At 32.3% G+C, this 26,347-nt stretch overlaps 1 protein-coding gene across 10 annotated transcripts in view; it reads right to left on the bottom strand.

Annotated features, from left to right (window-relative positions):
• Shal (potassium voltage-gated channel protein Shal) overlaps positions 1 to 26,347 on the bottom strand; it is a 105,332-nt gene that overhangs the window by 32,437 nt on the left and 46,548 nt on the right. For 9 of the 10 annotated variants that reach the window (XM_035869950.2, XM_035869951.2, XM_085659493.1 and 6 more), the window contains exons 3-4: positions 21,736 to 21,924; positions 11,685 to 11,837 (exon numbers count right to left, since the gene is read on the bottom strand). In XM_035869950.2, coding sequence (XP_035725843.1) covers positions 11,685 to 11,837; positions 21,736 to 21,924 — 342 coding nt within the window. Of the gene's footprint in view, positions 1 to 11,358; positions 11,525 to 11,684; positions 11,838 to 21,735; positions 21,925 to 26,347 lie in introns of all 10 variants that reach the window. The other variant, XM_085659495.1, reaches the window with a different exon arrangement.

The following is a 26,347-nucleotide window of genomic DNA, read 5'->3' as shown; positions in this document are numbered from 1 at the left end:
AAGCGAGCGCAAAGCGAAGCTTAATGAATACCTGAGTTACCGAATCACTCTTATCCTCTCTCCTCCTCTCTCTCTCTTGCTCTCTCTCTCTCCTCTCCTCTCATTTACCCTCTCAATGTGCTCACACGTCTCTTTCACCCTTTTCTATTCCTATCTCTCTTTCTCTCCGTTTCCCTACTTTGCCCGTTCTCCTCTTTCTCTCTCGCTTTCTTTTTTTCTCTCTTTCTCTCTTTATCTCTTTATCTCTTTCTCTCTCTCTCTCTCTCTCTCTCTCTCTCTCTCTCTCTCTCTCTCTCTCATCCTATACAGTGAACCTCTTTTCTTCATGTCTCTATACAGAGGATCAACTAGAGTTTTTGAAATGAAGGAAAGGAAAAAGGGCGAACCCGATCAAAGTGCTGTGCCGTGATAGAGCGCGTTTATGCGGCCCGCCGAGCTGGAGGTAAAGTAAGAATTTATTTGAATGCTTTGAAAAGCAAATTTCTTAGACGTTCAGGTGCGCCATACGTCTCTCGGCTTTTACCTTTAAAAGAACTTTTTTTTCGCTATCTCTACGACCCAATAATGGAATCGAATAAGTCAAATATGTCGTGTGTTCCAATTTGAAATCCTTTTTAGAATAACCGTCGAAGGTTCTGCGAGAAGTGTGACCTTTTATTTTTAGATTGAGTTCGTTTAAAATACAAGGTGGCCCATTTAACGTTGCAATTTCATAAGAATTTTTCATTTTCGACAATAATTGTGTTCAACGATTAAAGAAGAAATATTTTCATTATTGATACTTTCTTTTTTTTTTTTGGCCTTTCCCGAGATTCATGAAATGTTCAAGAGTTTTCCCGCATAATAATGATAAAAAAGGAAAACATTTCTTATTCATTTTCAAAATAGGAATAAAATTATATTTTTATAATCCTTATATTTATAAATAAAGTTTCAAATATTTTAAGGATCGCTTAAAATTTTTTTATCAAAGAAAATAGTTCACAAAATATAATATAAACACTTACTACTCTTATTCAAGTAAAATATCGTAAAAGTTCGCATGACGTTCTCTTTGTCATATTATGCATAATAATTTAAATAAAATTTATTTCTAAGTAGATGCATTGAAACAAAGAAATAAGAAAATCGAGAAGAGTTTAATTCTCGATAATTCTTTGTAACTCGGATGGAATGCATATTCATATATATCAGGATTAAAGAAAATATTTATGCGTTAAACTGACGTCTATCGAAGAAACGTGAAAAAAAAAAAAAAAAAAAGAAAGAAAGTATGATTTTATTTGAATACCGTAACATGTTAGCTCCTTGGAGAGTAAAAAAAGAAAAGGCGGAAAAGTGACGGTAGCTAGTGGCTCAGTCATTATGTGTTTTCCCTCTCTCTCTCTCTCTCTCCCCCCGCACTTTTCTTTTCTTTTTCTCACCCTTCGTTTTTTTTCTTTTTTATTTTTCCAATTCACGGCACATTACTTTCGCGTCTAAGACGAGATCAAAAAGAAGTACATAGGTGCAGTCAGAGAAAACAGAGGCTAGAAAAGAGACAGAGAAAGAAGAAGAACGATTTCTCGACATCGCTCCCAAGAGTCGCCAGGAAAACCATGAAAACGTATAGGCTCTCATATATTTCAACGTATTTTCGCGAGAGTTGCAGCGAGAAAAGAAGACAAACGACTTCGTCGTTCGTCCCTTTTGTCATCTCTTTCTTCATCGTGCATCGTCTCTACGAACGTGAACCGGATGCATTTTTCTTTTCCCTTTTTCTTCCTTTTTTACGATGACGTCATGGTGGACAAGACGAAAAAGTAAGATACCTTACTCGAAGATATATATACTCTCGTATTTCAATGTTTTTATCCAAGTGCTATGATTTAACCTGTCGAAAATTCAACTCGAGGACACACTCAAGAATATCCCAATGAAAGTTTCAGTATTTCAAAACCAAGGTCTTACCAACTCTTTCATATGTATAATATATATATGTTCGAGAGCAAAAATAAAGACAAGAAATTAAAGTGCTGAAAGTGTTTTCCTATAGGAATGAATATATGAATTTCTTCGATAACATATCGATTAAATATTTTTTTTGTATCACAGTATAGAAAGATCCTTTTGTGACGATTAATTTTATATTATTTTTATCATCATCGAAAAAAGAAAATCAAAAGAGAAAGTCAAAGATAGCAAAATTTAGAAAAATGAGAGAAAGAGAGAGAGAGAGAGAGAGAGAGAGAGAGAGAGAGAGAGAGAGCAATAACGATTGTTAAAGTAAACTAAGGAGGTAAACCAAAACCACGTCTAATTATAATAGGTAATATCTAATTCTGTAGTACATTACTCCTTTAATTAATTTCCGTGCGACAAGGAAGTAATATCGATTAGCAACATTGAAGTGCAGGAAACTTTCGAATCAATAATTATAATCAAAAGGAAAACTTCTGTCTCTTTTAAGTACCAACGTTTTCGAATGAAATTCTCCTTTAAAAAGAAGTAAATTAAATTCACCGGAAAGAGTCGAAGAAAAGTTTAAAAAGACTTAACGTAACATGAAACGATTAATCGCTAAAACGACGAAGAATGTTTCTCTTTTCTTTTCGCTGTTCCTTTTATTGAAAAAAAAGAAAAAATGTTTTGTTCTTGCCATTTCAAATCTTACAGGTCAAACCTCATACAGACGCTTTGTCTTTTCCTTTCTCTTTCTTTCTCTTTCTCTCTCTCTCTCTCTCTCTCACATACACACACACACACACACTTGTTCACTGTGCTCTAATCACGAACAGCTCTTTCCCTTATTACACTAGTTTCGAGTAAATCTCTGGATGACCTGCTTCCGAGCAAACGGCTGGTATGGTGATGAAATGAGGGACAGAATTACTCACGAGTTTTGTCATAAAGAAAGGATCTTCTCCGAGCAGATTTGCGCACTGTTGGATTCTCGTATTTGTTCTAAACAATATCAAATCTCATAACGTTGTTTTCCCCTTCCTTTAACAATTAACAAACTATAAAGATTTACGAGAATGCCTTAGTTAATATTAATACGAATTTGTCGTAAAACTTTGGATAAGTAAAAATAGGATTAAATCGGACAAAGATAAACTACGTTAAGATATATTATTAAAAGAAAATATTAAAATCGATATGGAACGCTGTTTGAATCATTCATATACAAAGTCCACTCAAATCTGTTCCCGAAGTTTGATATATAATACATAAATCATTGTAAAGATACACGTAGTACATGTGTATGTACATACATAGAATATCGCCTCTTCGTAGTCACGTGTAAAGCGTAACGTTCGATCGATAATAATGCATAGCGTGCAGCTGGGACTCACCATTCACGATGTGTAACCTAAATCGCACGTGTATGCATCAATCGGCGTGTACGCGAGCACAGCCACGACACATTGTCGACGTTTACGGTGATACCGTTCGAGATACGTACGCATAAACGTAAAGACGTTTCCTATTTTTTTCCTTCCTGTGAATATTTGAGAAAAAAAAACAAAACAAAAAAAACAAATGGAAAAAACAAACGAACAAACAAACAAACGAAACGTTCGGAATAATTGATTATTTTACCGTCGGAATGAAATATTAAGTTAGAAAGAAAAAGGTCCCGATAAGTTCTTTAAATAAAAAAAGAAAACATACAAAATTAAGCAGTTACGCGTTCACCAAAGACAGGACTGTCTTCTTTAAAAAAAGACACGCTGTTAGTTCGAGTTTGCGTTTCGTAAATATAAGCTATGCCACATACGTAAGGCAAATGTAAAGGCCGTTGGTATCCCTAAGGTCAAGGCAAAACGTGTTACTATAGAACGTTCTGCTAGTCGATATCTGTGCAAGGATGACCATACATCGGTTATATACATGTCCATGACTCTTTGGCGATCACATTGGCATATATACAAATCATGTTGTCCGTATGAACGCGCGAGTGCTATTTCTGTCAACGCAAGAAAGCATAGAAGATGATATTACTTCGATGGGTTCCTCTAAAATGGTTCAGCTAAATTCTGCTAATGATCTGGTATCACGTCGCATTATACGATACGTCATTCGAAACATCAAGAATATTTATAATATTTTCTTTCATTTTTATTTCTTCTATAAACGTAATTGAGACTTATTAAGAGTTTAAAAAACAATGTCCGAGATTAAAAAGCATCATAATGGCCGATTTAACGTTTCAGATAAATTTCATAAATTATCCATTTTTATAAAGATATTATAAGAGGATCAATTTCATTTGTAAATTTTTTCTTTCTTTCTCGACTCCGAAGACCTTATGTTTCGCGGGCGAAGGAAAATCAATAAAGACCTCCTTTAAATTCTTATTTTTCAAGCTCATCATCAAATCGTAAAATTGTGTAAGAATTCGTTCTTTATTTGTTCAAGCGTTATTTCCCTCTTATATTCGAATATATTTATGTATATCATTTAGAATCGGAATGAAGAGCAAGTGAAAATCTTATAAATGCACGCACATTAAAAACAATACCTCGTCGGAGATTAAAAAGATCTTTGTGTATGTGTGTTTTCTTTTTTTTTTTTTCTCTGTTGGTTTATCTTTACATTGAGATACGTTAATTATTTTATAAGAGCTTGAATAAGCGAAAGTGATATTTTCTCGTATTATCTTGTCTTGCAAAAAATGATAACCCGAGCGAATCAGAATGCATTTTCACTTTTTCTTTTTTATCTTTTCTTTTTTTTCTCCTTTTTTTTTTCTCTCTTTGCTTCTTTCTCATTATATTTATATATGTATATTCTTTTGTCATCTTTGATAACATATCTACGGTTTAGGCCGCGCGTTAAGAAAGAGAAGTTACAATAGCGTACTTATATGTAGCAGGAATGTGTCAAGTAAGATATCTAAAATGAAGAAAAAAAAAAAAAAAAAAAAAAAAAAAAGACAAGAAAAAGAAGAAAAATTACGGTCGCGATTTTATTCGCGATAACATCAAATATATCACAAAAAATATTTGTTTATTAGTGACTCCTTAGGAAGTACAAAAAAAAGTGCACGTTATCGTTCTCTTGAGAAAACAAAAATCGAATATACTTCGAGACTGGCCGACGTCGAGTAATTAATTATTATTCTTCAGGACAACAAATTGTCATTGGATCGTTTTCATTTATTAAAAAAATTAATAAAAAATCAATATTGATTAATAAATGATATATAATAAAGCGGTATTAATTTTGTTCTCTTTCCTGTTTCTTTTTCTTCTTTTATTTTTTTTTTTTCTTTTTTTTTTTTTTTTTTTTTTTTAACAGGCTTATGTCGATGTGACGAGCAAGCTTAAAAAAATAAAAAAAGAAAAAAAAAAAAAAGAAAATACTTCTCGTCGAGACATACTGGATTTATCTAATCTCTATTATCAAACATCAATCTAAAATATTAGAGCTAAGTGAATGCAAAATTTAACCGGACTGAAGGAGAATTCATTAATCTTCGCGTTCCTAAGTTAATTTCTTTTTTTTTTCTTTTCGTGAAAAAAAAAACTCATTCGGCTCCAACCAATCCTGAAGAATCGATCGAGCGAAATCGCGACCGCCTGAAAAAAAGTATAGAAAGGAATAAAAAAAAAAAAAAAAAGAAAAAAAAATAAAAAAACGATAAAAAAAAATGAAATAAAATATTCTTACAAATACCGGAAGTCGATATATATATATATACCGTAATCACGATTTTTATGTACATATCGTTGCGTAAAACGAACGTTCGTGAACACTCTGACTGTGTTTTTTTTCTTTTCGTGACTATCCCTATCTCTATTACTATTTATTATTAATTATTTTATTAATGTTATTATTATTATTGTTATTATTATTATTATTATTATTATTATTATTATTATTATTATTATTATTATTGTTATTATCGTTATTAATATTAATTATTATTTAATCATTATAATTCAAAACGGCCTTTCTTGTTTCGTCGTTTCGATTAGGATTTTACCTAAGAAAAAATAAGATTTCCTTAAACATCTATCATTAGGGCCATAAGCTCGCACCTTGGTCAACCTTCAATCGTAAAAAAATGCACGTAATATCGAAACATGAAGGTTAAAACTTCGCTTCTTCTTCTTCACGTGAAATTCGCGCTCGTCATTTTCTTCTTTCTTACGTGCGCTCATTCAAGAACGGCATTTATAATTCAAATGCCTAAGCGAACGTGAAAGGAGAGAAACGAAGCTAAAAAAAAAAAAAAAAATATAAATGACGAGTGATTATCATGTAGAAAAAAAGATAAGTCTTTTTCCTGGAATTCTTCCATGTTTAGAATAATATCGATTGCGTGCTTTCCTTTTCCATTTATATATATATATATATATATATATCTATTTTTTTTGTCTTCTGTTTTCTTTTTTTTTTTTCCTTTTTATCTATCTTTTCTTTCTCCGTGCATTTTTCTTTCGTCTTCTATCTCACACACGTTTCTTTTTGGTCTTTCTTTTTTCTCTTTACCGATCAGAGGAACGTGCCGGGAGAGACGTCAAGTGTAATAGACGATATGTAAAATGACGCCTCTCTTTTATTTTTTTTTCTTTTTTTTTTGTTTTCTTTTCCTCTTTTCCTCGATTCTTTCTTTGTTTTTTTGTTCCTTTTTTCTTTTCTTTGTTTTTTTTTTTTTTTACTTTTTCTTTTCGTTAAATACTTCACGGGGGGGACAGACAATCCGTCTTATTTGTCAGGCGCGAGCTCTTCTTTCTTTTTTTTTTTTTTTTTTTTTAGTTCCTCTTATCTTTCTATACTTTCTGCATATATTTTTTTTTTCTTTTTTTTTTCTTTTTTTTTTTTTTTTCGTCGTATCTTACGTCGATCGAGTAATATATAATTTAATAATTTAAGATATGTGTATGTTATGTATGTACTTGTATGTTAAGAGACTAATGATACTTGTCATTAGATGTACATACGAGAAAAGGGTGATAGGTACGAGCTCGAATAGGATTCCGGAGTGAAGACTAAGTTACCTAAATTGGAAGACTTAGGACTGGGCCGATGAGCATCGAGCTCGAATACAGGGAAACTTTCGTCCTGTGGAATAGGAACGATTCGCCCGGTGATCAAAAGAGAAAGAGAGAGAGAGAGAGAGAGAGAGAAGAGAGAGAAAATCGTTGAACAAAGTCGACTAGTTCGAGTATAGTCGAGAAAAAATTCATAGCGACTTTCGGATGCGTTAGAAGAACTTGGTGCGATAAATCCTGTCATCGGTATGCTTAGAAGATGTCGTATCTCATGTTTATGTATGTACGTTATCTATGTATATGTTTGAGCATCGACTCGTAAAAACCAACGAGAAAAAAGTTGCCGCCGGCAACGATGATAGACATTATTACGGATTCATCCAAACGATTCGATCGATTCAACGTATGAAAAAACCATTCCAATCCATTCGACGCCACGTTACCTTCCTTTCATCGACCAAACGCGTAACGCAAAAAGTGAAATAAAAAGAAGGAAAACGAAAATGGAAAAAGAAAAAAACAACGAAGTCGACGATTACGATGAATTGTGACATGGCACATAGTTATGCGAAATAAATGGATTTTTAAATCGATGTACTATTTTCACTTTCGACATTTTTCTTTCAACCTAATATAAATAAATTGAAAAAATTACTCTCATTTTCTCAATGAGATAAATTCTTCGAAGAAAAGTACTCTATAAATACCGTGTAATTATTACGAGTTAGTTTAATGACTTTATTCGTACATACAAATATCTAATACTTCACCGTTCTCATCTTTAACAGAAATTTCAGAGGAAAATTTGAAGATAAATTTCGTGCAGTAATGCGTGTTTAAGACACATTACCGAGTTGGTTCGCATGTTAATCAGCAATTAACGCGAACGAGGATTCAAAGAAAGATTAAAGAGAGAAAGAGAGAGAGAGAGAGAGAGAGAGAATGATGAACTATTAAAAACTGGCTTCCATAAAAATGGAGATACGAGAGAAGGCACGATTAAGGAGTTTCGATGGGGTCTTGTCCTCGATCTGTCGAGCGACTAAATCATTTATCACTTCTCATTTTCCCTCGTTAACGGAGGCTGATTTACGAGTCGATATACATACATCGAATCGCCAAACATTCCAACCGACACGTGTCTAAACCGAGCGCTATCGTAGCTTTTTTTTTTATTTTCCTTCGGTAAACATTTGACGCTTCAACAAAGATTCGATCGAACCAATTCGAAAGATCAATCACTATACGATTCAAACGATCTTTATTATTAGTCCTAAATTAAATCATTTCACGTGTAATAATTTGAATCCCTTGTATATATCAATATTATTATAGATCTTTTTAATAATAGATCATAAAAATTAATTAATATCTGATAATTAATATCATCGTTAAATATAATATATTCTTTTTAATAATATATCGTAAAAATTAATTAAAATCTGATAATTAATATCATCATTAAATATAAAATATTTTATCAATTTTTGTTCAATATTCCCGAAATTAATACTCTACCAAGGATTTCAAAGGATTCAAAGAAAAATCGATATAACTTTGATCGATTTGTTTTTTCCTTTTTGAATAATTTTTATGAAGTAATAAGAGACAAGTTTAGATCAACATCTCTAAAATTCCATTTATTACGAAAATAAATATAAATAAATTTAAGAACGTAAAGGATTGTATTACACAAGAAACACAAATTTACAACGATCGATTTCCCTTCAGGAAGAACGATTTACGAGTCGATGCTTTAGTCAAACTTTCAAGAACGATCTTATCAAGTATCCAAGGATTAGTTTATCCATTCTACAAGACGCAATCCAAATTGGACTCTCTCAAGAGCAACGTCAGACGACGTGAACGGATTGCTCTAAACGTTAGAGAGAAAGAGAAAGAGATACGTACTTCGAATTTGGAGATTCAAAGGGAAGACAAAGATAGGGATAAACCCGAGTTAATCGACGAGAAAACGTTCGCCGCGATCGAAGGTATAAATCAAAGGACGTCGAAACTATACTCTCATGAGAGTGACCTATTAAACTCCATCATCGTTGTTGTCGAAGGTAAGCGTACCGGATCTCCGTGGCAAAGTTTAACGAAGGGAGGAGAAACTTCGGCACGCATAGAGAAGCTCCGACTGTCTTCCTTATCACATAATTTCGAAGAACTTTAGCACTGGCTAGTCCCTACAAGCTTGCTTTCTCCTTGCTTCGTTCTTATTTATTTTTCCAATTAAAACTTTGCTTTCTATAAAAGAGTTCTCTTTTCTAGAAAGAGTTTCTCGGTAGAACAAAAGGAGATAGATATCTTATTCGAGTAGCGTACGATAATATATGTGTATATAATTCATATATATATATATATATATATATATATATCACGCTTAAATGTAACATTTTAATTCAAAAAACTCATTAAATTGAAGTTATCTGAACTTCAATCTCGTTCATTCTCTTTTTATCTTCTTTTGTTTTCCTCTTTATAGATTCGTCGCGTGAATCCGGTACGTTCGCATTCGAATCTATGTTGAATATCTACGACACTGATTTAGAATTCGGTACGAAGTCAATTGAATTCGTGGAATAATTAATTTCTAAAGTAGATCCCACTCCCAATTTCATCAGTGAACTAGGAGTGGCAACAATGAATAGAATTTTTTTTATTTATTTTATGCATATATATATATATATATACATATATATATATATATATATATATAATATATATATTGTATTAATTTGTGTATACGAGTGTTGAATAATCTAACTAATCTACGATAAGTTTGATAAATCCGTCTCCGATGATTATTCTCATAAGGGAATTCGCTAGAGAAACGATGAAACGATTTTCACAATTTCGATTTCAGCAAGAAAAATCGTAACGATTAGGAAATGTTCTTTACTAGTAAAAGCGAAAAATATTATTTCTTTCGAGAGCATCAATTCATAACGCGAACTCTCAGGGCAGTGCTTAGAGAAACGGCTGATCGTGAATCGAGTCTGAGAAATCGATGAGACGATTCATTCATTTATTTTGTTCTAACCATAGTGAATGAGATGTCTGTTCATCGCCCATCTTTTTTTTTTTTTTTTTAATTAGATTAAACGTCTCTTTAAATTTATTTAAACTAAAATTACTGTTAATGAGTATGTATTGTGCTGAAATTTTATTTTGGCCTTTTAAGAATCTTCGTCGCATTCAATATCTCATTTGAAATGTCTAACAAAAAATCATTATAAATATATCAAATTTTATATTCCAACAGTTCGATAATAAACAGAAAATAATAATCATAATAAAATGAAAATACATGAAGTATTATTAAAAATATTTACGTTGAATATATAAATATATATATATATACATATATATTTATATTTATAAATTATTTCAACTACAACTCAATTTTCTAATAGAAAATAATATTATATATCAATCGATAATAGTTCATTGTTTAATTCAATACGAAGATAAAACGTACGATATTGATAGAAAATCAAATAAATGAATGCACATGAATTAGAGCAAAATATCAAAAATAATATGAATCGGGAAACAATTTATTTTAACAAATTATATTTAAAAGAAAAAAAGATGCGCGATACCAGTTCATTTTCTGTACACATATGTATTCACACATATATGTCTATATATAGCAAAAATCGTTCATCGAGTATTACGTGGTCGACCGATTAACGACCACCATGGTCATATCATTGAAAATAGAACGCAATCGAAGAGAAGGATGTAGTGACCACGTGCGACGCAGTAGAGAAAGATAGAAACGGCGTGTGAGGGAAAGAGAGAAATAGATGACAGAGAGATTCACCGAATAGTGACGCTCGATTTTGGCATCCCCAAAAGCGACGACAACGAAATTTTGTCGTCGCACTTGGTTTCCGTCATATGGCGTAAATTTACGCGCGTTTATCAAATCACCAGTATGATCATCGTGCTGTTGGAACTTCTCCATCAACTTGATTTTGCAACTAATCCGTAAAATTCGTGTCACCGAGTTTAGAATCTCGTTGAGCCTTTATATCTCACTATGACGATAATTAACGGATATGTTCTCATTCGAAAAAAATTCAATAACCTAATGAGAAATCTAAAATTATTTCAATATTATCAATGAATCTAGGATTAATGAATAATATCCTTTATCAAGAGAAAAACAGCCAACGATGAAAGTTAAAATTTCGGAAGAAAATTGATGAACAAACGATCGAATACTTTTCTCGAACATAAGAAAACTGCGCCGCTTCCTTTTGTCTCATCCTGATCGTAAGTCTCTATTATTAATTCTTCGCGAGGACATTAAAGATGATAATTATTCAAGGATCAGCCTATAATCTCGTGTATTTCGTACCTTGTGAGAAGGAAGGGAACGCATACGTTAGAATGAGGGATCTATTTTCTTTTTTGCTTCATTTAAAGAGAAGTATCCGTAGACTCCCATTGAGCTAGCTCGGCTCACACCCTTGTCTCGTTGTACGGGCTCGAAGTGCTCGTGCCTTGACGACGTCTGTCCTCGCCTGGAAAATTGAACGCGACATTCGGCACAGTAGTAGGATCTACTAACTGGCTAGCCTGCGGATTCTGGCAAGTCGTCTGCGATTGGTGAGAGTGGGAGGAAGATGAGGGTGGACCCTCGCTTATCGAGGTCGTTGAGGCGAGTATACGCCGACCGCGTACCTGGTAACGCTGAGGGTAGCAGCGACCGCAACAGGACTGCAGGAGGCCGCCTCTCGAGGCAGTGCTATGGGCAGGTGACGTCAATGGTGACGGCGAACCTGGCCTCTTTGGGGCACCATTATAGGGCACCTCCATTTCCACGAACTCACGATCCTAAAATCATAATAAAGTTTTTCATTTTTAATCCCTTCATTTCCTTTTCTTGAACTCAAATATATAGAGAAATATATATCTCATTTAAATACACCCTAACATCCAAATAGTTCCCCTTGGCTTCACTGATATGAAAAAAATATTACAGAATTGTTCGATTGAACAAATTCAATGATGATATATAAAATCTTTTTAAACAAATATGTAATGTTGGTTGTTGCTTTTCAATTCGTTCATTTATCTTGATTAACGTACGTTGTACGATACGTAAAAATAAGAATAGATATGTGTATTAACAAATAGAAAAAGTATATTCAACAATTGCAAAACATAATCCAGAATATGATCGATCCTATCTTATTTCTTTTTTTTTTTTTTTTTTTTTTTTTTTTTTTTTTTTTTTTTTTTTTTTGAAAAATTCATTGTCGATCAGATAGTTCTTTGTCTCATCATGATTTAATCGTTAACTTGTAAAATTTTTCGATAAGATGTGAGAATAAATTTCACAAAGTTGACTCATTGATATGGAAAGGAAATGTAAGATTTTATTAAATGTTCTAACAACGTCGCTCCTTTGAAAAAGGGATCGTGGTTGATGGAATTTTTAACGATATTAACTACTGTGCTCGTCGCGAAGAAAAGATAGGAATGACGTAACTTTTGAACTTTTAGAATTTTCGCAATTCATTGGAAATTACAAACACTTTATCTCCGTGTAAATCGATATCATTCTGTGGTAAGCTGAATCATCATTTCTAACTTTGGAAGATTAATATATAATAATAGTTTTCTAAAATAATGTACTTTATATTCCACGAATCGCACATTATAAAATATAGATAATCTTCCTAAACGTAGTAAGTCGGCGATATTGATCTGTAAGCAATGTTTGAAATCGAAAATATAATGAGGAAAAAATTTCATTCAAAAGTTACGAGATTTTTATCGTCGATCAAACTCCGAGTATTTAGAATAGTTGATGCCACGATGTAAGGGAAATTGCTGGCCAGCTTGAATTATGTCCTTGCAGCAAATCATGTAGCACGTCCTCATGTAAAACAGCTGTTTCCCGTTATTACACGAAATTACGTATACATACCTAAACACAACGGGATAATTTCATGGCGAAACGAAGCCAAGGCTACTCTTTTACCAGAGAGAAGGAAAAAGAAAGAGAAATAGAGAAAATTATAAAAAGTTACGAATTCGAAGATACTTTTTATCTGATGAAAGATAACATATCGAACACATTAATCTCGTTTGATGTTTAAACATGAGAATTTTGTCATTAACATAAAAACGATCGAGAGATAAGAAGATAGAAATTTCCTTTCTTGAAAGACCCATGGATGGCTTTTAACGTCGTCCGCTCAGTCTGTTCAGAAAAGAACATATTTTTGAAACATTTTGCTGACGAGATTGTAGCACTTTTCCATTCTGCGGAATCAAATCTTTACCAGGAGCTCGGAAGGCTGAGAAGGATATGATTCTCGCTTGAACGATGTCGAGATCACTTGATAACTTCTCGTATTTTCGCATTGGAGCTTTCTCATAGGATTTCTACGAGTATCTAAGGTATTTCGTTCTCTCTCTCTCTCACCTCTTTTTCTCTCTTTTTCTCTCACTATCTCTTCCTCTTTCTCTCTCTTTCTCTCTCTCTCTCTCTCGTTCGTTCGAGTTCACTATCGGAATAAGTGATGAACTTTTCAAATTCCAAAGAAATAATTTTACATATCTACATTCGAATGGTACTGCGTCTATGGAAAAAAAAAAAAAAAAAAAAGAAAAGAAAAAAATTTCAAGTAATGCCATTAGTCGTACATTTAATCGGAACTAACGTATCGAACTACAAAAATTAAATCCGATAGCGTGGCTTTCTAATAAAATCGATCGGTAAGTTTTTTATCTTGAGTTTACAGCAACGAAGGAACGTGTACCGACGTAGCTATCCTGCCCTTAACCTCCAGTTAATATTGATCCTCATCGTGGCGAAGAAAAGTATTATTTCCGCCTTTAAATTCCGTCCTCGTGAAAATATATTCATGAATTTCCTTTCTCCGAGTAGCGTTAAGATATTCAAATGTCTTCTCTATGTACAGGGCGTTTCATCGTACGCATTGTTAATTCTTATTAACGATATCACAATGTCCTTTTTTTTCATTTCTTTTTCCTTTTTTTCTTCTTTTTTTTTTTTTTTTTTTTTCTTCTTTAAACGTCAATCTTATAAAGAAAAGCTTTTATGATAGGTAAACAAAGCCTTTCTCTATCTCAAGTGGTAACTTCGATTTTTTTAAACGGTATGTATTTTTACTTATTAAATATTAAATTAATCCTTATTAAATTAAACTAGTTTTGATTTAAATGTTTCTAAAAATTTCACTTCTATCAAAATTTATAACAATTTGAATTCTTTGCAATAAGAAATTGCTTCTCAATCCAATAACAATGTCAATAATCCAATAACAATTTCAATAAAATATATTGTCAAAACGATATGCTTTACATCTATTTAGAATCAACCATTTAAGATTAACAAAAGTAATTTATTTTATGAGAATTCGTGGTACCAGTATTGTAAAGTGTAAATTCGTCTGAGGAAAAAATTGTTTCCAAAAAATTGTTATGAGTTAATTTTTATTACATTCAATTGCAAAGCTTGACACATTGAATAACATCTATCATTCATAATTCTCGACAGAATACTCGATAGCCATTAAAGTTATGCTTCATTAAAATCGACGAAACAGATACTGCTGTCTAATTTCATTATTTCTACTTATTTGTCTCGTGTTTGTATACAAATTGATTGCAATTTTAGCCAGTACAATAATAGTGTCATTGTCATTTGATCATGATGTCAATTGTTATTTTTTTTTTTTTTTACTTTATTTACATAACATGAAAAGTAACGAGCACTTAAATTTCATAAATATATTACGAGATATCAAATTATGATACCTATGATGAAACATCCTGTATAAAGAGAGAAAGAGAGAGAGAAAGAGAAAGAGAAAGAGGTAAATTCGATATCGGCAATCTGCGGAATTATTCACGCATACAGTATTCTCAGCCCTTCTGCCGATAGGAGCTACGAATTTCATTCTCAAAAGAAGTCGGATTAAACTCGTTTTATCGCGGTAGACTTCACTCTTTCCGTCTCGATTTCTCCGTCTCGTGTTAAGGAAAAAGAAAAAAGTACGAGTAAGAAAAAGAAAGATATATATATTTTTATATATATATATATATATATAGAAAGATAGAGAGAGAGAGAGAAAATAATAGAGAAAAAGAGATATTCGAACGTAGAAATAGAACACTCAGTTTCAGGAATAACAACGGTCTGATCGGAAAAAATTTTACCTCTCTCTCTCTCTCTCTCTCTCTCTCTCTCTCTCTTTCTCTCTATTCTACTCGTTATTTTTTTCTTACTTCGCATTCACGTATTTTCACGTATTTTCTATACAAATTCGAATTCGACAAATTTTTTTCGGAGAACGATTCGACGAAGTCGTAAACAAGCGGAACAACGAATGCACACGAGTAAGAAAATCAACGGAAATACGTATACGGATATATGGCATCGTTAAAAATTTCGTCGAATAAAACAAGAAACGAGAATTTGTTTACGAGATCCAAGCAATTGTCGACGTGTGACATCGAGCTATTAAAAAAAATTGCGAACTAGAAGACGTAAAGATGTGACATTCGTAAATTCAAGAGAGCCTTCGTTGTGGCTCGTAAATAACTGGTTACATCGAGTTGTTTCCGGCAGCGTGACCCTAGTCATAGAAAAATGTCGTACTTGCCATGACCTTTTACACGCTTGTGACGCTTCTTCTCAGTCTATCCGTCTCTCTTTCTCTCTCTTTCTCTCTCTCTCTCTCTCTCTCTCTCTTTCTCTCTCTTTCTGTCCCTCTATTGATAGGAGAACTTTTAAATACCTCATTTCAAACGATGAATCACGAAAGACCTAGACAATTTTATATTTCAACCAATGACACTCATTTTCCATTCGAGAGTGTGAATCGTGAATGTTCAGACTGTGAACACACACACACATATACAATATTCTTGAACAATACACCGTTATCTTTTATATACTATTGCGAGTTTAAAATTTCTAAATCTATATTCATCAATAATAACAATTATTAATGATAATATCAATTCAATTAACAAATAGCATCAATTAATAATCATTTATTGATGTTTATTGAATAAACATTTATTAATTGATATTATTTGTTAACTGAATATTTATAATTTTTTTTTTCCCCATAGAATAAGAAGTCATTTCACCGTCCATAAAACGATATTATTTAATAAATATATTTACTTTAGCATAAAAATTTAAAAATCCTTTTCAGCACTGAACAGGGCTTTAAATTTCACCTTGATGTTCATTAAAACTCATTAAAGTTAATACCTTCCTTTGACTTTTGGAAAAAGGCTTTCATTTTTTAAATCACTTTAATAATGTAAACAAGCATGAACACTTTTCTAAGATGGCCAAAGATTTCAAAGAAACGGATGTCGAACAGAAAAAGATACGATTGATGGATTCACGTTAGAACGTTCGTCATACGTAAATACAGATGCACTATCCAAAAATGGCTGCAGGAGTGAATTTAATATCGGCCAACCGGAAATAAATGTTCAGGGTAGAAAAGGTTGGAAGGAAAAACGGAAAAAAGAAAAGGGAATGGAAAGAATTGGAACGGAGAAATGAACTGGACAACGGGCTACGGTTTTATCGGGGCAGAAAAATAAGGACGAACTGAGAGAACGAGCAACAAAGCCTGCTTCAGAATCTCGACTCGATTCTGATTAATACGGTTCAGCTTAGCCTTTATTTCGAAGAGTAAAAGTATAAAAAGACGTACAAAGATAGGCGTTGAATCATACGAAAGACGATCGTATTAAAAATATCTTAAATCGTGATTAAAAAATATCTTAATTATTGACAATCGTAAATATTGTTTGAATGAACGATCTTCGTAATTTGACTAAATAAGCATAATCATTTCGTCGTTTTATCATATTTTTTTCTTTTCCTTTTTTTCTTCTTTTTTCTTTTTTTTTTTTTTTTTTTTTTTTTTGACGCCTTTGCTAGACATTTTTATATTTTTATTAATTCGAAACGAAATATATCTTTGGGCAAGAGATAATAAATTGAAGAGAGATCGATTAAATGTATATTAACTTAACAAAACGATCTCGCATTCTAATTACGTAGAGTAGGTGTTAGAAAAATCGGTGGGACACTTTTAACTGAGGCAAAACGGGAGTTGTCAAAGGCCCGTGCTTTCCCTCAACACGAGGTAACTTTGAAGCGGCCTTTACAACGACAAAGTCATTCAAAGACCCTCCTCCTCCGTTTGTCTTCTGTGCTATGATGATAACCGAACGAAGCCGAAGCAAGTCGAGCCAAGCCGAGCCGATTGAAGCGGAACTTAAAACCGATCGCAACGTGCTTCTTCCACGACGATTGCGTTCGATATGCCACGCCAGATGGAAAATTCGTGTCCCGTGACATGACGACGACTACAACAACGACAACGAAGGGATCTCCCCGGCTTTATTGTTGGATATCCTCTTTACATCACGCCTTGCTATAATTAGCTTCGAGAATGACGTTTCCCACTATCGACGATGAGAGAAAATCTGAGAATTCTCTGATAATATTCGATCGAGCGCGAGCATGACCCGGAAGAAATCAATACACGACCTAAAGATACCGATTGGTCGTATCTGCTAGGTCGACGAGTGCAAGAGAAATAGAAAGAAAGAGAGAGAGAGAGAGAGAGAGAGAGAGAGAGAGAGTTTATCGAAAGGATACGCTACATTCTCCTTTTAACGAACCCAGATTTACCAATATCGTCGCTCCCAATATCGATTGGTTATCTAAACTATTATTCAAACAATTACGCGCACGCGCGTAACATAGATATATGGTTTATTAAAAATGACCTATCCTATCAAATGTTCCTAGCACACGTGCTCTTTTATTATTTCATAAAAATTCATTTTTATAAGGCACTCATATTCCGAATATGACATACACGTAACCAATGCAAAATCGGACGAATTCTTTTCAAATATTTCAGGAATCTTTCCGATAACTTTTATACCTTTATATTTGACAAGTTTGTAAACTTAAAAGGGAAAAGTTCATGTATATACTTGTGAAATAATATTGGAACTACACGACACGTATCTCTATTATTTCACAAATTCCTCTTTCTTCTCTTTATCGTTTATTCTTGCTTTCGTTGATTTAAAAAAAGAAAAAAAAAGAAAACTTTATTATCTGTTTTCGAAAAAGTTCGACAAAGACTGAAAAAGAAAAATGACAGAAATAGAGACAGATAACGAGATCATAGGCTTTGAATCTTGTTAAGCATTCTTGAAGCGAAGGCCGTGCCACAGTTAAAGGGTTGCAAACACGTTTGTGGCTCGTCGGTGGCCCATTCTGGAGTAGTAATGATCGATCGAACGATCGAACGATCGAGAACTCGATTTACGATCGTTTACCGCTTCGTCCCTGTGACGATGCAATGATGAAAGCATTGAAGTGTCGTTATCTCTCATCGTAAAATCGTTTTGAAGAAACGTGAGGTGAAAGAAGGAATAACATTATTTGGAACAAATTTCTAAATATGTCCTGTTAAATATCTACGACATGATCAATTCAATTCTATTAATATTCATCGTTAGAATGAACTTACAATTAAAATAAGAAATACATGGGAAAGAAAAATTTTTAAATTTCATACGAAGAAAAAATTGAAAGAACGTCACGTCAGAAATATTATTCATTCGATCTGTTAATATTTATATTTTAAAGATCGAAAAGAAAAAAGAAACGTACTGTATAAAATGACACAAAACAGCACGTTAGAATATTGCACGTAACAAAAAGTTTCTAAGAATGTCAATTCACATTAACTGAACAAAGAAAGAATGAAAAAATTGAATTCGATGCATTCAATTGTAAAAACCAAAAAAAAAAAAAAAAAAAAAAAGAAAAAAAGAAGAAATGGCATTCTATTGAGGGAAGAAGAGTTGTCGGAAATACGTAGAGAAATTTTTTTCGCTCCGAAAATGTCAAACAATAAAAATAGACACGTAGAAATGGATGATAGAGGTGGGTGGACCTCCCGCGTGAGTTTCGAGAGAGACAGTTAAACGTCGGCAGGAAACATCGGAATGCTGAAACGCACCGACCGTATACAACGAAGCTCAGAATGTAAGAGAGGAAGTGGAACGACGCGCCTCCAGGCCGTGTGCTCGGTTTCTGACGCTTCAACAATGGTACCCGGAATCGCATTGCTTTCTGGGTTAAGTACACGAGACGACTAGGAAAAAGAAGTGGAAATAGGAAAAGAAAACGTGGTAGTTGGACGCAAAAACGTGCGAATAGTTACACAAAGCTATAAGTATCTTGATAAACAAATAAATAAAACAAATGAATATGATAAACTAAATGATAAACAAATATGATAAACAAATAAATAGTCTGGTAGAATAATGAACATTACATAATTGGATGTATCATAATAAATTCATTTAAATCATTCTCTCTCTCTCTCTTTCCCTCTCTCTCTCTCTCTTTCTCTTTTTCTCTCTCTCTCTCTCTCTCTTTCTCTCTTTCTCTCTTTCTCTCTCTCTCTTTCTCTCTCTCTTTCTATATCTATCTCGAATTTGTAATTAGATAAAATTAGTTAATTATTTATAAATTATCCGAATAATTTCGTATTTTTCGGACGAGCCATGAAATAAAATAAACTCAAACAAAAAATCTTTATCTCATTCGTGCGGAAATAGGTAGATATTTTAATAATGCTGAGAAAAGAAGATAGTACCGACGGGAATGATTTTAATATATTCATACAGTTTAAGTGCAGAAAAAGAAAAAAAAATCCGCTACCACTTTTATTCATTCGAGGGAACGATAATTGAGAAATAAATGTCTTTGTTTTTATATAAATAGTATAACTTAAAACCCTCATAAATAATTCCAAATCGTAAGGGACGTATTGATCGATAATAAATTACTCTTGGAACCACGAAAGATAATAGAAAGGAGTCTAATAGTAAGATCAAAAATAGAATAATATTTGAAACATGAATTCGCGCTAAATATTGAATTAACTATTTAATATAACTATAATTATAACGTTTGTAATGAAATTATTTATTGTACATGTTAACAATTATATTATCTTTAAACATCAAGTATAATACATTTTATACAAATAATATAATTAAATGAAGAAGAAGCGTGATTAAACATCTCCAAAGATACGTGTTCTTTTTATTATCTTCTCGTCTTAAAAAATCGAAAGAAGTCAACGTGCTCGATAAAGTAATCATATATTATTGGATACTTCAAACAAAGACGAGGCATTATCGATGAGAGACAAATAGAGAGAAGAAAGAGGAGACCCTTGGAGCTTGTTGCGTCCCTTCGATAAGCACGTACGTGAACATCAATAAGTGCCCTCGACTTATGGTGTACTCGATGAACATGGGCAAATGAAAAAAAAAAAAAAAAAAAGAAAGAAAGAAAAAGAAAAAAGCTACTAAAACTTGTCCATTGCAGAAACTCTGCATTTGTTTGTTACGACCAATCGTAAAGACAATTGCTCCGTTATTTTTTTTTTTCTATTCCTTCTATTTTTTTTTTTTTTTCTATTTATCTTCTTACGGTTAGCCAATTTACGTTAGGAAAATCCTTGATAAGTTTGTCAGTAATGTTTAAAGGATAGACGACTTACTTCAAAACGATTACTCTAAGCTTATGCCCGAAGGCAATCTTGTCCGTTTCGGTACGCCCTGTATAGCAAAATTAAAAGTCAGTAACACAGATGCACTTCCGAGTGATCCTGCATTGGTTCATATGTGCTGACGATTTTTTGCGATACTCGTTGGCGATTCCTGATTCTGAAAGAGTTTCCCACTCGATCTCCATCGAGTTGATTGAAGGAGGATAAACGTACATAGGAGAAAACCCGGGCAAAGCGAATGCCCTGGGCAAAACGGATATATTTTTTTTTCGCGTGATACAAAAGAATATAATTAATACTAAGAAGAAAAGAGAAAAAGAGAGAGAGAAAAAGAGAGAGAGAGAGAGAGAGAGAGAGAGAGAAAGATAAAGAAAATCATGATTTTTAAACAGATTTAAGTGGAATAAGAATTTGCATAACTATGTGTATGTGAATTTATCCCACTTGTGTTATTACTACATTGCAACGATTGGCCAAAGGCACGCATGTTGTATCTGGTATGTTGGTCACAGTATGTACACTTTAGCTTTACATATCTTTCCACCTAGAAATGTGTATGTATATACATTCGTATACGTATTAGAAGCGAAAATAGAGTTCGAATTGAGCGGGTTATGTACTCGCACTTTCAACGAGATCACGTATACATACGTATATATGGAGTACGTATAAAAGGAAAGTGTGTATACTTAACACGATACCCCTTACAAAGGCAGTTGGTTAAAATTAGACGAGAACGGAAAGCGGTTTATTCAAATTACTCGGCACATCGATATCTATACGCAAAACTGCTTGACGGATTTTAAAAGATTTTTTTCTAACGGCGGTTTTTCTTTGACGAAACATAAAATATACGATAAAAGAAAAGAAATACTTATATTAAAAAAATCTTTTCCCTAAAGAAATATTATAAATTATACGTTTGTCTAACTTATTCGAAAGAACGATCAATATTTAATATATATCAGATAATGATTTAATTGCTAGATACAATGAAGATATATATATATATACTTTGTTAAAAACAAATTTAAGAAAAAGAATAGAAATGAAAATAAAAAGAAATTAAATATTACATCTAAATATGATTTAAATATTATTTTACTCACCGTCGTCTTCTCTAAACAACGAAGTAAATGATGATGTTGTAATTCGAAAATATCCTCCTCCTTGTAGTTCTCGTCCAACTGCAAGCCACTCTCCTGCGCAGCCAATCGTGCTTCGGCCGCTTTCTTTTTGCTGACAAAGGCCGCACCGCTTGATGCTTTAGCGATTCTGATGCGAGCCAACCTCGCTTTCTGATGGAAAAGAAAATTCGTGTCACTCGTTGATAAACAACTTGTTTATATTTGTTTCGGATAATTTCAAACGAAAAAAAAGATAAGTCAAGAAGATCGAGATATAGAAATGATTTACGAAAAACGAACCAAGTACCCTTCGTGAAATCTTAGAGCAAAAATATATACAAATATACATATATATATATATATGTGTGTGTGTGTATATGTGTGTGTTTGTATAAACGTATGGGTATGATTTTTTTCGAGCATATAAAGCGATCGGCACATTTTACACTGTCATTTCACAAAGACTCTTTATACTACCATCTCCATTAAATGTGTTATATCCTTCCAATATATCGGATCATCGACGAAAGATATTTGAGATTTATTGATTACTATTTAACGTACGTTAGAACGATCATACATTTTAAAGCCTAAAATTTCCATTCGAGCATCGACAATTTTCTATTTTTTCAATGCCGTTCCGAAATATATACGAGATTTGTAAGATTTAAAATTACAAATGTTCATACATATTTTTGATAATACAAAAAGACTGTTTGTTCCTTGAAACTTAAAATTAATACGATAGTTGTTCTGTTTTTCATTTATAAAAATTATCAAGAAGATAAGTTCAATGGATCATCTTATACAAGCTTCTAGATAAAACTTATCTACCTAATATTTTCAATATATTTAAAAAAAAAAAGTTAGTTATTTGTTGTAGTAGAAAAAAAAAAAGAAAAAGAAAGAAAGAAAAACATATAAATTATAATTTTATTCGTACCCGGTCACATAATTCAACTTGTTTTATGCGAGAGTTGAATGACTTGATTCAATTGATTTCATTTTATGACTCTAAGAACAGCAGAACTCTATTGTATATACCGAGTTCATTCGCTTTCTCTCGTTCTGTAAATCCATAGAAAATTAAATTTTTTTTTTTTTATTTTTTTTTATTTCTTTTTCCAAAAGATACATCTCTCTGCGAAGACGTAAACAGAACTTTCCTTTCTTTCTCGTTTGATTGAAAGCTTTTCGTTTTCTGTCTTTTCCACTCTCTACGAAGGATTGATCCTGAATAAATCTTTCTTTCTTCTAAAAATGTATGTGAAGAGTAGACCTCGTATTTTATATAAATATGAGACGAATGAAAGATGGTGACCTACATAAATAACAAGATCCGTGTAGATCTTTTTAACCAGAAGATAAATATTTATTCCTACGTATTTGGGATACAAGTAAACTACTCGTCCAGAGGTCATCAGTTAGAGGACTTCTTTTATGTAACCGTATAAATACTAAATTGTTTATTTTAATTACATACTACGTAGAAATGTTTGCGAGAATATTTTAACTGCGTTACAATGATTACTACTCAATAATACAAAATCTATAACAATTTATCGAATTGTTTAATAATATTCAGTGATGGAAAATTATTAATGAACACCTAATAGCATTCTAACCTCTTACTCTTATTCGTATATTACTCTTATCTGTAGTTATGTTCAGTATTCTAAATGGAATTTTCGTACTAACTTTGAACCTATATTTTGTCTACGTACGTATTTTAATGTATAGAAAATACTCAACGTGCTAAGCATCTTTCACTATTACATGAAATTTCTCTTTACATCACATCTATTCTAAATATGACACGTTTTCCTACACGAAATTAATATATCCTTACGAATTAAACTTAATAAGGAAGAGTAAATTTAAAAAAAAAAAAAAAACAAAAAAAGAAAACGCAAATCACAAAAAAAATGTGCTCCCGACAACGAGATTGAAAATTACGTTATTTCGTTAATTTAAAATAATTATATTAACTTTCGATTAACGAAAGTTATTATATTTTAAAGCTAAACAATTAAAAATTCTATTAGAGGCAATCGAAATTATTCGATTCGTCTCTAATAAATTCTTAGAATTATCAAAGCATACGAGTTTAACACAAAGTAAAACTATACAATATTTAAATACATTGTTATAAAGACACGAAATGTAAATCAACTATTATTTCTTGTAACTAATGCTTTTATTTATTGATCTTTTCATTGAAATTTATTCAATTCTGCAAATACACAAAAAAAAACACTATTGAGACAATAAATGTACTATTGATCGATTTCTCTATTTAAGAGATATACTACATCTTGTATAAATCGAATATATTCATTTAACAAAGATAAAGATATAGAAAACTTTATCGTCATACTTTTAACATTACAATTTTACTCTTATTAGAAACTTTTAATCTTTGAGATGTGACAAAAGAAATCGAAGAAAAGTTTTAAATAAAGTCTGCAAAGTTAAGCTTTCAATATGTTCACAAATGTGTTCACATTCTTTTCTCGGATTTAATACTGCTCTGGATTTAATCCATACCACTTGATAACTGGAGATCGACTAAAGATTTTCTCGTGAACTCAATAGTCCTTCGATCGATATTGCCGAGGTAAGGAAAACGGCGCACGCATGTCTCCTAAATTTCGTGTGATACAAACACGTACACATGTCACTTTGAACGCAAACATACGACGTAGACGTTCAATGTGACATGTCTCTGCGTATAAACAAATCTTTTCCATTTGAAATTTTTGTCTTACCTTTTCATACATTTTTACAATTTCATCTCGCAAAATTTAAGAAAAATTACATTAATATGATACGTGCTCAGATATATATTTGTGATATTTCTTTTGTAATTTCAGTTAGACAAATTTTATAAACCATACTAAGAAAAGGAAAAAGAGATAAAATATACAGATAGTTCTCACTTTTATGTTTGAATTTATTCCAATTTATATTTCATAAAGTAATTTCCCATAAATGAAATCGTATCTTTTGCTTCTGACAATTAATTATATTACTATAATTATATTACCTATTGAAATACGTAATAATTTTGAAACGTTCATCGATTGATACCGTAATAAAAATTGTATAAAAATTTCTCAATGCTGAAAATTCATAAAGCGACATATATATACTTAAGTATATATATAATACATTCAAGAGCATAATCGTGGATATACGCAAAAGAATAGAAGAGATAGATCGAATAGCTTTGTGACAAACTTCCATGATATCATAGAAGCAGTTAGGCTGTTAATCGTGCTCGAATAGAAAGGAAAGAAGATATCTCATGGAAAGGACACGAAAGCTCGCGGGACAATGGCTCGTTAGATTTCGCGTGCAGGTCCATTTCGTATCGTGTCGCATGTTAAAATGGAAGAAGAGTACGGGGTAAAGAGGAGAAGGGAGGAGTGGGGCTGGCGCTAGCGATCACATAAAGTGGACTGCACAAAATGCATCAACCGCAGGCCCTCGATTCAAGAATCGCACGAGCTCGGCAAAAGGAGTCGTTACACCAACAATGACTTATTGTTCGCTGTCCCGTTGATGAATTTGCTGTTTTCTTTTTTTCTATCGCCATTCTCCTTTACCCTCCATCAACCAACCTCTTTTACAAATTCACCGACACTTTCACTTCTATATATCTCTTGTCCAGAACACTCATCCTCGCTTGATCGATTAAGCTTTTAACGAAGATTTTCGGTAGGGGAAATTACTATGCCGTACCATTAAAGCTTGTGCGCCGCAAATACGTGACGCTCGTGTAATGCCATTTTAAATGCAGCCGAATCGCGCGTCGCGCGCACGTACCCTACTTTCAACCAACCCAGTCGCCAACTCCCATTTCCGGAATGATTATATACAAAGGATGAGCAATTTCGTAACCAACTGGTCTATCTACCCTTATCGTTCGTTCTCCCTTTCGTTATGTGTCTATTTATTCTTTCACTCTCATCTACATCATTCAATTATTTTCAAAATGATTTCATAAATGTTTATATACTTATCGAGAGAAAAAATGTCATTGGAATCTTCGTAATAAATTTTAAAGACAATCTCATAATTATATGAAAATTTCTCAATTTATATCCGATAGAGAATAATATTTATTACAAGGTACAGGTAAGATTAATATTATGATTAAGATGAGATATTGAAAATAATATGTCTTACAAAGAATTATACAATATCAAGAAGACGATCAAGTCAGTGTTAATATAACGTCATACTATCGATGTACTTGCGATGTACAAATAGCGATTAGTTTGTACTGACATTGAAATCAAACACATGCTAATTAGGACTGTGTTTAGAATTCTAACGTTGGTATATGCGTTATGTAAATAAACCAAGCAAATGCTCTACTTGCCAGATTAGAGCAAGTGATTAGTAACTTATATAATAATTTTTCTCAACGTATTAATATTAATATTCCTTTTTAATTATTATAATATACGTATATCATAATATCTATTATAATAATTAAAAATTAACATGGAACATTGGAATTTCCATAGCTTCGAAATTCTGTAAGGAATAACGATACAACATGACAGATTCAATTATACCAATTGGA

This window comes from Vespa mandarinia, chromosome 9 (genome assembly GCF_050613455.1).
Source record: "Vespa mandarinia isolate Hongniang chromosome 9, ASM5061345v1, whole genome shotgun sequence".
Lineage (NCBI taxonomy): Eukaryota > Metazoa > Arthropoda > Insecta > Hymenoptera > Vespidae > Vespa > Vespa mandarinia.
Note: the sequence above shows the minus strand (reverse complement) of the source record. Positions and strands in the feature narration are given on the sequence as shown.